The following is a 15,444-nucleotide window of genomic DNA, read 5'->3' on the forward strand; positions in this document are numbered from 1 at the left end:
ATTTCTTTGATGCTCAGATTCTTTTTTTTAAGTATATTTTATTGATTATATTGTTACAATAGTTCCGATTTTTTCCCCTTTGCTCCCCTCCGCCCTGCACCCTCCGCCCCCAGCAAACGCCCCAACCAAGTCCATGCCTATGGGTCGTACATACAAGCTCTCCCGCTTCACCCTTTCATATATTGTCCTTCTTTTGTTTTTTTAAATAATTATTTTAACAATAAAAAATAACAATCCCTCCCCTCTCAGACTTAAGACCCTTTATAATCTTATAAAGGACAATGGGCGAAGGTCTAAAGCTCCTCTAGCTGCTTCAAGCTGGACATGGTTGTCGTCCTACCTACCCTTGGGTCCAGAAATCCCTAATAAGAGTGGGGATGTGGAGGGGATGGTGGCCTTCCCACATGGGGAAGGATCGTGCAGACTCCAGGTCAGTTGACTGTCCCCGGACAACGGCGTGCTTGATTTAACAGGCTGGCATCCTTGTTGTATTCTGGGGACAACAGATTTGAGATGCTCAGATTCTTTATCTTGCTATGTGTAATAAACTGTAAGGAACAAAATCTACCATAGCTTGTTCTCTAGGAGCTTACTTTGTATCATTCCAGTCAAAGTGCATAAGAACTGAATTCTTGGGTAAAATCCACTCCCCTCAATTTGTTGAGCTTTACTGAATGGGTTTAACAGCAGTAATCCTCCTTTCATTGAAAATATATATTGGTTTTTGAATGCCAAGTTAAATTTTATATTATATATTACTAATTTATTGCTCCCTTGGGTGTCAGCACTGCTTCATGTAAGTTGTAAGCATTTTTCCACTTCCTTTTATCATGGGAATGGGTAAAAGTGCTTTTAGATGGAGACAGGAAAGATTTTCAATTTATTTGAAAATAAAAATGGGTAGTTTAAAAGAAAATCAGTTTTTCCCAGATTGATAAATTGTTTCCTATGCCTAAAAAATATTCTGTATTATACAATGCAGAATTAAAGGAAAAGACTTCCAAATGACTATTTATTGAGACTCTCAGGAAGTGATATAGAAGTAAAATTCAGCCTTTAAAAGGGGCAAGGTGAGTAACTTCCACACATAAATATGGACGTGAGTACACATATATACATACATTAGCGTAGATTAATGATAGTACATATGGATTGCAGGAACTTGCAGCCTAAAAATGTTGCTTTTCATGGACTGCTGAGTTAGTATTATTTGTTGATAAAATCTAAATACAACAAGGCTGTAAATCAAACTATATATGTTAAAAAATGTAGCTGGTACAGAGAGAAAGCAAGTAAATTATTCACAGGCATTTCATTTTGGGTTTTGAAATCTACTTTTTAAGTTATAGAAAAGTCACTATGAAAATTCTTTATTTTCATCTTTTCTTCTGATACCAAGCACCTGGTCCACACAGCTACCATGAAAATGTTCTGTAAAATTACTTTAAGAATAGCTTTATAGCTTTAATCATTACTAGCCTATAACCTGAATGTAGGTGTTTGCAACCAGAACAGTTCTGTGATGAAGCTAAGCCATTACTGTCCTTGGTGTTAGAGGATTTTGAAGCTCTCTTGGAAATGAGGTGCCAAAGAGCAGAAATTAGTCAAAAGTCTATACCAAAACCCATTCATTTAAATGTGGCATTTTATTTTCATTTGGTCTTCCTTCTTATTAGAACCTATTACAAATTCTATGCCAGTAAAAGTGAGAGAAATGATGAAAATAGGGGGGTTTACTTCGATACCATGGTTGCTTCTTTTCATACTAAGTCGTAATATCAAAGTGTTGTATATGATAAGCTCTACTGTGTGCTCTACCCAATGGCCTCATTTCACAACAGAAGATCAGAAAACTGTTGCCTGAGGCTCCATATGGGTCACAGTTTGTTTGGGAGGGAGGGGGATTATTATTCCTACTCATCTCATAATCAGGCATACCTTGCTTTGCCCAGGTTAGTTGATTTGAATTCCTCCACTACTATATTTTTGAACTTGTTATTATGAAAGAGCATTTGGCCCCTCTCAGCTTTAGAAATCCCTCTTTGTTTAGGTGGTTGTTGAAGGGTGACATAGCCCACCATCCTTTCTCCATTCCTGGCATATCTCCTGGCCATAAAAGGGCAGGGAGGAGGTGGAGGGAAGAGTACTCTCATCACATAACAATAAGCTCTACAGGTGCCTTGTATGGAGTTGATATTCAGTGTCAGTATCAATTCTTAGATCCTAGATCAATTTTTAGCCATTCATATATAGGTATAACTAGTATTTTTTTTTTCTTTTTCTCTTTTTCATGTTTAACAAGAATTCTTATAAACTTGATATAGCCAAGGTTTATTTCCTGGCTTAATGACTTACTAGTTGTGTGATGTTAGGCAAGTCATTTATCTCTGAGCCTCAGTTCCCTAATCTGTAAAATTGGGAGATTAATAGCACTAACTTCATGGTGGTGTTGGCAGGTTAAGTAAGTAAATAAAAGTAAAGCAAATTGAATAGTGCCTGACATTTGCTATTATTTGCTATTATACAGCAAATGCCCTTTCTTGTAATGTTTTCTCTTTAACTTATGTTTATTTTTCCTAGTTTAATGGAAATACAGATCTTCATTCTATTTATTTTTGAAGTTCTCATAATTTCTGAATCATATGCCCACAATTCATTCTTGTGCTTTTATCTTCTCCTGACTCCCTCCCCACTTCGTTGGTCTCAAAACTTTTTGGTTTCACCCTCCGGCACTGGCTCCAGGAGGCCTTCCTGACCACACATCTTGAGACCAAGTGGGGTCCACCAGTCATGTACATCCTGGTTTTCCCACCAACACTTTCAGGGGAAGTATAGATATTTGTTTCATGTTTCACAACCCCTGTAGGACTGTTGGCTTCATAAGGGCGGTGTCTTCCTTGATGTTGTAGCTCCAGTGCCCAGCTCAGAGCATGTGCAGAGTAGGTACTTATTACCTACTCTTTCAGTGAGAAAACGCAGGTAGATTACCAGATTCAGTCTGTGTGTCTATAAAAACAGCCTCTAAGAACACAATTGAAAACAATTTTGAAAGGAAAATAATGACCTGGAGAAAAGGTTGTCTCCTTCTATTTTGGGCCAGGCCCTGTTTTAGATAGCAGTTACTACTCTAAATGCTGGTATAGGTTATCAGACTGATAATGTGAATTATTGCTTTTATGGTTTTAAATTTAACCTTTAAAACAAGCTTACTTACTAATTTATGGAAAGCTTGAGGCAGGGTGGGGTGGAGAAGGCTTTCCTTTCCACTTACCAAGGAGAATGTAATTGGCTCCAAGTGTTAGTTCTGGAAATGAACTCCTGCAAAAGCACACGGGTCTCAAATTGTTCTCATTGGTCTGTCTTGTTCTTACTATCTTGTTCTCCCCCCATAACCCAACAAAAAATATCTAATAGTGGATATACATACACATAAGATATATACACAGAGAGATATATGTGTACGTATATGCATATAAGCATCACACTTCTGTGAAACTCACTGAGCCTTCCCTGGCTCCTTGAGTTTTTAGTCAGGCCCTGTTTTGAGTTTCCTCTGAGATAGAAAAAGACTTTTGGCAACTTATCCTGTTACAGTCTCAGATAGGTTTGTGTTGAATAGCTAAAGATCCTTCTTTAGCCAACCTAGTAACTCTACAAACAATATAAGATCTTTATTCATTCAAGTCAATTTTTGAATGCCTGCTACATGCCACAATTCAGCCTTAAAATTTTTTAAAATATTTCAGCCATATTATTGATAGAGTAGGATAGTTTTTAGACACTGTTTTATAGTGGTTTATTCACAGCAAGTGAAATAAATGCCTTGCACCAGAAGCTCAAGTTTTGAAAAGGAAAATACACTGAGCTCTAAATTATGGAGGAAAAAAAAAAAACAACTGATATCTGTACGTAATATCTTAAGCATCCCAACTGAGAAGTATAAATTCACAAACTAGTTCTCTAGTCACATAAGAAGTGCCAGTTGGTTAGGAAGTAGCTTTGTCTATGAGTAACTTCTCGTAGCAGCTTCTCTCTTCTATCTAGTGTTTCTGTTAAAACAAAAGGTTGTATTTCGTTCATTTACCTTAGTTAAATCAATAATATCTATTGCAATCAGAAAACAATATCACAATAAGTTTGGAACCATACATTATAGATGACCTCTAAGTAAATGTGATGAAAATGTCCTTTTGCAGATGCAAGTATTGGCACTATGATGAAAATCTGCTCACTTCCAGCATTGTCATTGTCTTCCATAATGAAGGATGGTCGACCCTCATGAGAACAGTCCACAGTGTAATTAAAAGGACTCCAAGGAAATATTTAGCAGAAATTGTGTTAATTGATGATTTCAGCAATAAAGGTAATGACTATGGAATTGACATTTTGTCCATAAAATAAGTTAAGTATAAGTAACTGCAAAATGTGATTTCAAAATAATTAGTCTTTAAAAATTAATAGTTAGCATCTATTGATAGCATCTATTATCAACAAGTTGGCACTGTACCAAGCATTTTGTATGAATTATTTCATTTAATCCTGACCATAACCCTTACAATGAATATTGTTATTATCTTCATTTTACACATGAGGCTCAGAAATGTGAAGTCACTGACCAACAGTCATAGAGATAGTAATTAACAGCTCAAATCACTTCTACAGATGCATAGGTGTGCACTTAACAACTATTTTACACTATAGCAATTCTTTGGGCCTTGGATTTTGCAAAAATTTAGTCATGGAGGGAATTTATTATATTGCCACCTGATGCTCCATCCATAGTTGTCAAACTGAAATCCATGTACCTATTTAATAACCTGTGTTTTGCATTTTAACAATGATACACTATTGAATTTGACCAGAAACCACGGACTATTTTTATTTATAATAGAAAGTACCTACTAAAGTTCATTTTGTTCTGTATTTGATTTTGTATATTGAATAAAAGGAAATTGTATTTTATTTTTTAACTATTACAGCATTTAGGGAGGCACTGGTTAGTCTTGATTCAACTTTGTGAGAGAGAAATTGAGCATTGATTTTCTAGATAATTGGGTTTAAGTTAATGTTTTTCTTTAAATAGATAAATCATTATAAGCTGAATGTATCTTCTTAGTGACATGAATATAAAAAGATAGGTTATGCTATACCTCAGATCCCAAACCAGCATCCTAAATAAAAAATGTGAGGCTGAAACCCAATCTAGGGATTTATTCTCATTTACTGTCACAAAACTGAATTGAATCCTTTGAAATTTGACCAAAGACAGTATATTTGCTTGTTGGCAAATAAGTTTTGCAGACAATTTTTGTGTACAGGTAGAAATACCACTGACTATATGTCAGAAGACAAAACATGGGTAGCATGAAAATACCATTTAAAATGGCTTTACAAAAGTTTCCTCCAAAACTTAATTTAGAACTCTTGCAGTCTGGAGAAACTTCTACTGTTTATGCAAGAACATGACCAGATCATGATCTTGTACACATAAGTTAGGATGGAGAAGAAAGAGAAGTATGGTCTTTTTCCTTTTCTACTCATCTTTGTTGAGCTAATCACTTCTTTGTAATAATAGTTTTTAATCACACTAGAGAATGTATAAGTTGAACTATTTTAGTCATATCAAATGTCTTTAGCTTAGACATCATATCTTGGTTGCAATTTTCTATGATAGAAATGTATTTATTAAAAACACTATTTATGCCCCAGCTAGCATGGCTCAGTTGGTTGGGCATTGTCCCACAAAGCCAAGGGTTGCTGGTTTGGTTCCCAGTCAAGGCACACGCCTGGGTTGTGGCCTGGTCCCCAGCTGGGGCACAACCAATTAATGTTTCTCTCACACATCCATGTTTCTCTCCCTCTCTTTCTCCCTTCGTTCCCCTCTCTTTAAAAATAAATAAATAAAATCTTTTAAAATGAAAAAAAATAGATAACACTTTTCCTGTCTCAAGGTAAATACAGGGTAGGGCAAAAGTAGGTTTATAGTTGTTTGTCTGGCAAATACAATAATTAATAAAGCATAAACTTTGTTTCATGTATGCACAACTGTAACCTTACTCTTGCCTCACCATGTGTTTTAAAATGTTTTACAGTGATATTGTTGATGCCAACAATAGTTTATTTAGATTTAGAAAAACCCAATTCTCTAAAAATGACTGAGAAATCCCACGTCTATGATTTTTCTGATTTTAAGAGGTCTTATGCTATTAATACAAGTAAAATCTTAGCATATTCTTTTTTAAAAAAATGTGAAGATATATCAAAAGGTGTTTGCCATCCAAAAATAATGGCTTGGCCCCAGAAAAGGAGAACAGAATTTTGGGCTTAATTTTTTTTTTTTTTTTTTTTTTGGTTCATTTTACTTGAATTTTTTGTGTGCAGCACTTTTGTTGTTATAGACCTCTAATATTAGTCTCTTGTAACATATTTTAAAGTCAACCATATGCGGGATGTGCTCAGCTTATAGCATTCATAAGTACAGAAGTACAGAGGTCTTGAACTCATTTTCCCAATTTCAGAACAACCTTAAAACCTGTCAGTTCCATCCTCAGTAAAAGTATATAGTCTTTGGTAAATCTGACTGGAGTGAAAATTTAGTTTGTTCTTTCCCCCAATCAATTCAGAAAGTAGAACTTTTAGTTATAAATTTTGTTTTAAAGACAAAATAGTTTGCTAATATATAATAAATCCTCAAAAAGAAACTGGCTGCTTATAATATTTGGGTTTCTGGAATTTAAAGTATCCTCTCAAAAGAAGGTTTGAGGCCTTTTTTTAATAGAGCACACACCTGTACAAGTGTGTTTTAGCCATCTGAGGCTGCGCAGTGTCAAGGTGAAATGCAACCCACACTCTCATATAATAACAAAGGGTTATAGTAGTGTTTTCCCACTCATCCTCCGTGTTCCCTGCTGGTCAGCTCTGCTCCATCCCACATCTTTGCTGCAGGGCCCAGGCTGGCAGAGCAGCAGCCTGATCTCAGACATTGCCTGCCTGAGAGGCAGAGAGAAAGAAGAGATGGTGAAGTGCTAGTGGAATTTTAATAGTTCTGCTCACAAGTACCTCAAGTCATGTCCACCCCCTTTTCATTGGCCACAGCCAGTCCAGTCACATGGCCCAGCCTGACATCAGTGGGTGGGGGAGGATAATCACCCGCCAAGGAAAGGCTATGAATACTTCGAACATTAGTATAGTACAGTCTGCCACAATGCGAGACCCCAAATAAGCCAGAAGTCATTTGATTCACCAACTTTCCTCTGGGACCATCTTTTACTAAGCATCTGAATTCAAAGAACAGGCCATCAACTTGTTTCTGGCCATAAAAATTTGTTACAGATTTATTTAGATAGCATATCCAGAAAAGCATCCTGTGCAATTCAGAAGGGGCTTAGAAAAAATTGGACTGTATTGGGCCAAAAAAAGGAAGGTAAGAAGTTTTTAAGAAAGCTGAATGGAAATTATTTAGATTTTCTGGTGGGGGGTGGATATAATTTAGCAGGAGAGAGTTTTGTTTATAATCGTCATTAAAAGTGGATGTCAGAATAGAAAAAGGGAAAATTTTCTTCTTCCCAACTTTGAATATCCATGTGTGGGTAGGTGTCTTGGTAATTGATAAGTTCCCTAAAAATGAGTAAAGTATTAAGTACAGTCTGATTTGCCCATTTAACCACTAACTCACACTAAATACAGCTATGTTTTTGTATTCATGGGACAAAATTTTAAACAATTTAGAAGTAATTTTTGTGTCAGGAGGAAACCCCTTTAATGATTCAGGAGCTAGTTGTGGCTGTGATGAACCAGTTTCATGTGCTGATAGGGAAACAAACAAAACTTGTTGTCTTGCAACTGGGAAGGCAAGATGGAAATTTTGGCAAATATATTGTGTTTTTATAACGAAAAATTGTCTACCAAATCACAAATATATATTTTATTTATTGTATACAAATATTATTTATTTATTATGTAAATGTGTAAATACTTATTTGTAAATATGCATATATATACCTGTTTATGTTTAAAATACAGAGAAAATGGGATCTCTAGACTGTTTTTTGCCAACTTAATGGAAACTATATTTATTATACCAAGACTACAACTTGGACACTGGCTATGCTTCTGAAAGATGGCCCAGAAACAGATGTTTACCTATATCCTTTATGGTTCCAAAGAAACCCTGGACTATTGCTTCTAGCAAAAGCAAACAAAATATTATACCTGAAAGTTTTTAGACATGATGCTAACATGTAAATTTTGAAGTTTTTAACTTTTTTAATTAAATTTTTTTTTCTTATGCCATTTGACATAGTCATCATTTATTTAATATTTAGAGAGATGTTTGATTATTCTCAGGTTAGCCAGTTCTCTGTAGGCATATTACGCTCAAAATTTAACTCAAAAATAATCTTCAGCTTTACTTCCCTATAGATTAATCTGGTCTGCGTAAAATCATTGACTGTCCAAAGTACCTTTCCCTAGCCCTGTTTCTTGAGAAAAATAATAGTTTAATTGGTTGATATACATAAATATAATTTGTTGTGCTGATTGACTTTTTTTATTCACAGAACACTTAAAAGAAAAACTAGACAACTATATTAAGCTGTGGAATGGCCTAGTGAAGGTATTTCGAAATGAGAGAAGAGAAGGTTTAATTCAAGCACGAAGTATTGGTGCCCAGAAGGCTAAACTTGGACAGGTAGGAAACATTTCTTACTGTTGATATCTACAATGTTATAATTTTGGGTTTGGTAACTGAACAGTCATATGGATTTTTAAGAACCTTTTTTTTTTTTAGATTGAAATGAAAATGCTGTCCTAAACAGAAAAATCTTATATGTCAAAATGGACTTTAATGCTAACTTATAGCCTCTAATTTTAAGTTGTGTGTGATATATGATGTACCGTATTTAAGTATTCTTTCACCCTGCCTCTTTCCTTTTTTTTTTTTTTTTTTAAGGTTTTGATATACCTTGATGCCCACTGTGAGGTGGCAGTTAACTGGTATGCCCCACTCGTAGCTCCCATTTCTAAGGACAGGTAACATTACCTTGCTTTTTTGCTTTCCTTGTTGAAAAGTAAACCTTGTTCTAGAAGGACAAATAGCATTCTCTTTCTTCTGATTCCAATTCCATCAATATATCAAGTGTGCCATTTTAAGTATTATCACTCAGCTAGTTGTTTCCTGGTGTGGAGCTAAACTGATATTTTGGGTTAATTCAGATGCAGGCAGTTGGGCATTTGGGATAGGCCTAGGGTGTCTGATCCAATAATCATATGTGGTTTAGAGACTTCCTCTAGCTCCAAAAGGTTTCTCTAAGAGTAATATTAATTGCTCCTTCTATGCCATAGTACCGGTTCTAAAGATTTGAAAGAGCAAGCCTTGAAATTATAACTGTTGTTTTTTTTAATGCCCATTTTAATTATTACTTTAGATAGTAAGGATCAGTTGTTACTTGTGTCAGGGTTTTGGATTCCTATAGAAACTTTAAGTTTAGAAATAAGCAACTATGCCATAGATATGTGGTGATCCCCATTAAATTTACAGAAATATCTGAAACAAGAGAAGGCAGCATTTTTCTCCTAGTTCCAAAAGCCTTCCCTGCTTTGCATCCAGAATTCCAACTATTTCAGAATCTAGGCAAATGAGACATAATGCTGTGGAATGGCATGTGTCAAAGAAAGTCCTTTGGAGGATTTAATCATCAGAGGATTACCTGTGAAGGCCTGTAATAAACATGTCCCATATGCTGTCTGGTTAAATCCTCACAGCACCCCAGCAAGATAGGTATTATTAGCTCCATTGTACTGAAGAGGATACTGAGGCTTGGAGAAGTTCATTAATTTGCCCCAAATCAGACAGCGAATATGCCTTCAAACCGAGATCTGTCTAGGACACCTTATACTGCACCATTTATTAAGAAATCCGAGACTCATGAGAAGAGAGGAAAGAGAATAAACCTTCACTTCTCCAGGTGAAGACTAGCTGTCCTCTGGGGCAGTAAGGAACTGGTTTTCCATAGCGTTCCCTGGCAATCCCACATATCCCACAGTGACCAGCCACTGTCCCATGGGAATTATTCCAGACGGAAAAACAGCCTTCTCAAATCCACTTCCATGATATCAAAATTTCAAGCCCCATACATTTTCCCCTTCACCTTGGTTTCTAAACATCTAAAAAGCATCTCAACATGACTATGAAAAGCCGTAATCTCTATTTTAGTAAATGCATTTTTAAATCCTTTCTGATAAGATGAGCACTGAAACAAGCAGGGGACCAAATTATCTTGGTAGAGTTGACTCTGTACGCGATTAGTTGTATAGTACTAGCATTTTCCTGAAGTAAAGTACAATGGATTGTTTTTGCTCCAAATTCTCAAGCTACACTTAAGTTCTTTATGTTTTTTTTAAATAATTTATTTATTTATATGTTTATTTATTTATTTATTTTTAGAGAGAGGGGAAAGGAGAAAGAGGGAGAGAAACATCACTGTGTGGTTGCCTCTCACTCACGCCCCCAATTGGGGACCTGACGTGCAACCTAGTCATGTGCCCTGACTGGGAATCGAACCAGTGACACAAGTTCTTTAGGTTTTGAGGGATGTTTTTCTTCATTTAAAAAAAAAAAAAAATAGTAATACAATGCAGCACTCTTTTTTGGCAATGGAAGCTGGGTTTTGGGTTTTTTTTTTTTTCCTTTTTCTTTTTTTGCAACAAAAAAGAATACGAAAAAGGATCAAGAAAAAGTATAGAAACATTTTCATAATAACTGCTTCCAAAGAAATGGAAAGCAACAAAGAGTTGGGAGAACTGCTAAAAACATAGCAGTTATTATTTTTTTATACAGACACACACATGCAGGTGCACCCACCCACCCCACCCCCACACACAAACTTGTTTTATAATGGAGGATTAAGGAGGAAAAATAATAGGCAGGAAAATCTTCTAAGCAATAAAAAAACGACCAAGAAAAAGTTACCTGTAAGACCAAAGCAAAAATGAGAAAACACAAGTAAGCTATAAAACATGGCTTTTTGTTCCTGACATTTGTCTGCAAGCCAAGGGGTAAGTCTCCTCTATCCTTTCCTTATGAAAACAGGCTCCTTAACTTTTATAGGACATTCATTTACTTCTACTTCCCATTAGATATTTAAGTCCCCTACCTGAAACCCCGCCCTCCCCCCCCAAAAAAGAATCGATGACAAAGAGATACTATAGCTAGGCATGCTATACTAGTCAGTTTTGGGTTCTTAAATGCTTTTTCATTTTCTGTAAATGTTTCAGAACTACATGTACTGTGCCTCTAATAGATTACATAGATGGGAATGATTATTCCATTGAACCACAGCAAGGTGGGGATGAAGATGGTTTTGCCAGAGGGGCCTGGGACTGGAGTTTACTATGGAAACGTATTCCTCTAAGCCACAAGGAAAAGGCCAAAAGAAAACATAAAACTGAACCCTATCGGTAAACATTACTCCTTTATTTTCTTACTTGGAATGTTTATCTAAGTACTTTTTTTTTTCCTTCCGCATGTACTTATATATATATGTGGGTCCATACATATCCTTCCATTTCATCTTTGCTGCCATCATCAACACAATACAGAACCATTTGCACTGTGCCGATTATAGATGTCATAAATGGCAACACATATGAAATTATACCCCAAGGGGGTGGTGACGAAGATGGGTATGCTCGAGGAGCATGGGATTGGAGTATGCTCTGGAAGCGGGTGCCTCTGACCCCTCAAGAGAAGAGAATGAGAAAGACAAAAACTGAACCATATCGGTAATCACTAAATCACTTACATGTTTTTCTTTTCTCCAGCTGCTGCTAACCTGTTAACTTCTTGCTAAGCTAAAATATTTGTTATTAAAACTGTAGATGCTGTTTAGATTCTGAGGACTTCTTTCCTTGCACTATTTCACAGTTTAAACTCACATTAGCGTCTTTGCAATTGTTTTCTCCCTAAATGCAGGCTCCACTTTTTTTGGGGGGGTGGGGGGGTGTTATAGGACATTACTTCCAAATACAAGAGAAAAAAGAACAGTCATTCTGTAATTTTAGAATGCATAAATTACTTGTAATCCAAGTTTTATATCCACTTTGATGCCTTGGGTGTAATGTTAACAGTAAAAGCAATAGCAAGAGATTTTTTTTTCTTCTTTTTATTTTATATGCTAACTCTTAAATACTAATTTTACACCAGTTAAATCTGATGAATAAAAATACATCACTTTGGCAAATGTTACATAGAATTCTTTATTGCTTCCTTCTCAGAAGAGCACTTGATTAAAAGGAAATACTATTCCAAAATCAGCTTTTATCCCTTTCCGTGGCTCTTCAAATAGAACAATGTATGCTGCTGTATTCTTTCAGGGTCCTTTATCTGGAACCTTTGACTGTATTCCAAAAGAGTGACTCCACATGAAATCTTTGGTCAAATGTTAGTATAGGCTTCTAAATATGTCTAATTTTATTTTTCTGATCTTATGGTTCTGCTTTTGGTCTCTCTTTCCTTGTTACACTACTGATAATATTAGAACTCTGTTCTGGGAAGGTGTTTCCAATGTCATGCAAATGCTGCTGGGATTTGGGCATGTCACGATGGCAAACAGAAGGAAATTATAGAACTTTAAGCTTGATTTGACATTTTCCAAATTTCCCTTTGAATTTATTTTTCAAAATAGTGCAGGAATTCACTGCTTACTCACTTACCTAACATAATTCTAGGAGAAAAATACAAGGATAATGATTATATATTTTTTATTTCTGACAATTACATAGGCTCGTAAAGAAATCTTTTTTCAGTGGGCTAGAAAAATTTAAGGGAGATTTCCCTGTAAAGGACTCACTGGTTTTCATGTTAAGATGCATTTTCAAATATATACTGAGATAAGTGGGAATGTATTTAAAGATCAAAAAGGCTGAGTTATAATAATGTTAAGTGGTAGTTAAATAAATGTGACATGAAAATATAGCCAAAAATCTAATAGTGCTAATGTTCAGTGAATTAAGCAGTATACTTTAAGAAGAACGGGCATAAAAGAATAACTTGGCCCCAATGTGATTTTTCTTTAATATTGAAAATATTACTTAATTCATTATTTATCCACCCAACAAATATTTAATGAGCACTTACTATGTGCCAGGCTCTTTTCTGGAAATAAATTTTTAAAAGATCAGTTCCCTCGTGGCACTTAAAATAGAGTGGGTGAGACAAAAATTAAACAGAAAACTACACACCTGCACTGAGTGGGATGAAGAAAAATAGAGCTTATGGAAAGGAGAGCCTCACCTAGCCTGGAGCATCCAGAATGGCCTCCTTGATGAAGTGTCATTGGAGCTGAGACCTGAAGGATGAGGGGTCAACCCTGTGGAGGAGGAGGAAGGACATTTCAGGAGAATGAACAACAGAGATGAAGGCCCTGAGATAGAAGAAAGTTTGGCAAGTTCAAGGCATGAGGGAGCCAGCTGAGCCTCAGAGTGGAGAGAGGCTGGCATCAGGGGACCCATGTGGAGTCCCCTCTGCCTGCTGTGTGATTAGACTTGGATGGGGGAAGAATAGAATAAAGGAAGCAAGTTATGAAGTTCCTGTAACAAGCAGTGGCAACTCAGTCTAGGATGGTAGCAGTGAAGTTGGAAAGAGTAGACAGATTGAAGATATATCTTCAAGGTAGAATTAAGAGGAATTTGTGACAAATTGAATATTAGGTGTGGTAATGAAGAACATCCTCTAATAGAGGCATCTTCTTAAGAATCATGATGCATTAATAATTAATTGTTCAGGGTGGGGTGCAAGCAACAGGATATAAATCATTCTCCTAATCACTTCTAATGATGGGAGTGGCTTGTCTCTAAAAAGCTACCAAATCCTTTTTCTCTTGCACTTAAAAAGTACCAAATTCAAGATTCCATTCAAGAAGACACGCAGATCACCTGTTAGCAGTCCTACCTCCTGGCATAGTAAATAGCTCCATCTATTTCTCCTGTGTTGTTTCTGTGCTACATTTGCAAACTCTGAATGAACTGTGACTGTTCCTACGATGAATTACACTCTTATTTGTCAAGGCCCTGAGCTATAAACTTAAAAACTGACAGACTACTTCCATGGTGTATGGTTTTGCTCATCCCGTAATGACTCATGAATCATTGCAGGAGCAGTTAGGAGACCAGGACTGTATGGCTCAGTATTTTTAGGAGTGAAACAGAAAATTCTACTTTTACTAGATCTAAAGGCTTAATTTTTAAATCAACAAAGGAACCAAAGCTCCCTCTAATGGTGAAATGATGTGATGCTCTAATTTGTATCGAGCTATACAATTTGATTTCAATCAGAAATTTTGGTAATTCATTAAGGAAATATGAACAGATTGTTTTGCAAAGGCTTTATAATTTCTTAATGTTTGGCCATCAGTTTTGTCTTTTCTATGCTTAGAAAAAAAAGGCTTATTGTCTATTGGTGAAGGGGTTTGTCTTTTATAATTATTGAAGTGTTTCTTTTTTTTAGGTCCCCAGCCATGGCTGGTGGATTATTTGCCATCGAACGAGAGTTCTTCTTTGAACTGGGTCTGTATGATCCAGGTCTCCAGATTTGGGGTGGTGAAAACTTTGAGATCTCATACAAGGTAACAGTTCATTTCAATAAATGGTGTTTTCTAAGTAGTGACAGACTTTTGTGACTTTCAAATAAAGGCTGGGTTCTTGGAGGCGGGGGGGTGCTGTTTAAAGCATTTGCCTAAATCATAATGAATGACTAACAAAAATGTATACCTTTGGAAGACTTACTACATATTTACCATGGCTCGCCTGAAAATTGAGGCCAGCAAGCTTCAGAATTATAAAAAAAAAAATTTCAAATTAAAAAAAACACCTCCTCCTTCCCCCACCTAAGGCTTTCCGTACATTGGAGCCTTTTGTTATAGAAGCCCTTTGGAGGATCCGCATGTGTTGAGGCCACATTTGACCATCCACTGACACAGTGACCCCTTATTACTGTAGGACATGATTCAGGACAGAAGTAGACCCCAACAATGACTATGCATCCTCAGACTGACGGTGGAGCTGCCTTTCTGCAGTTCCCCCATCACTGAGCCAGTCCTGGAACACTAATACCTTCCATGCTCCAACACCACCACCCATTTTCCAAAAGGAGAAAAAGAACTAGATCACAGTTTGAGTTAAACAAATATGTATTACCTCTTGTCTTAAATGTCCAGTGCTTAGTGCTTAGTACTGTAAGGAAGAAGAATAACTCGGTCTTTGCTCTCAAGGAACTCACAGTCAATAAGAAATTAGAATTATATTTAAATTGATAATATTATAAGAAGGTTGAGTGCCATTTGGTTGGTGTGATTAAGAAACAGCATCCTGCTGGAAGTAAAATTTGAGGCAGAACGAGAAAGATGGGCGTGATATCAATAAGCAGAGATAAAGGAAGGGGAGAGAGAC

The 15,444-nt window shown here is 36.2% G+C and overlaps 1 protein-coding gene across 3 annotated transcripts in view; it reads left to right on the top strand.

Annotated features, from left to right (window-relative positions):
- GALNT7 (polypeptide N-acetylgalactosaminyltransferase 7) overlaps nt 1-15,444 on the top strand; it is a 139,254-nt gene that overhangs the window by 109,816 nt on the left and 13,994 nt on the right. Inside the window, exons 3-8 of one of the 3 annotated variants that reach the window (XM_090288920.1) lie at nt 4,197-4,363; nt 8,559-8,689; nt 8,951-9,030; nt 11,275-11,457; nt 11,599-11,781; nt 14,504-14,621. In XM_090288920.1, the coding sequence (XP_090145046.1) occupies nt 4,197-4,363; nt 8,559-8,689; nt 8,951-9,030; nt 11,275-11,457; nt 11,599-11,781; nt 14,504-14,621 (862 nt within the window). The remainder of the gene's footprint in view (nt 1-4,196; nt 4,364-8,558; nt 8,690-8,950; nt 9,031-11,274; nt 11,458-11,598; nt 11,782-14,503; nt 14,622-15,444) is intronic. The other 2 variants (XM_090288919.1, XM_090288918.1) reach the window with 2 other exon arrangements.

This window comes from Furipterus horrens, unplaced genomic scaffold (genome assembly GCF_987537825.1).
Source record: "Furipterus horrens unplaced genomic scaffold, mFurHor1.1.pri manual_scaffold_10, whole genome shotgun sequence".
In the NCBI taxonomy this organism is placed as follows: domain Eukaryota; kingdom Metazoa; phylum Chordata; class Mammalia; order Chiroptera; family Furipteridae; genus Furipterus; species Furipterus horrens.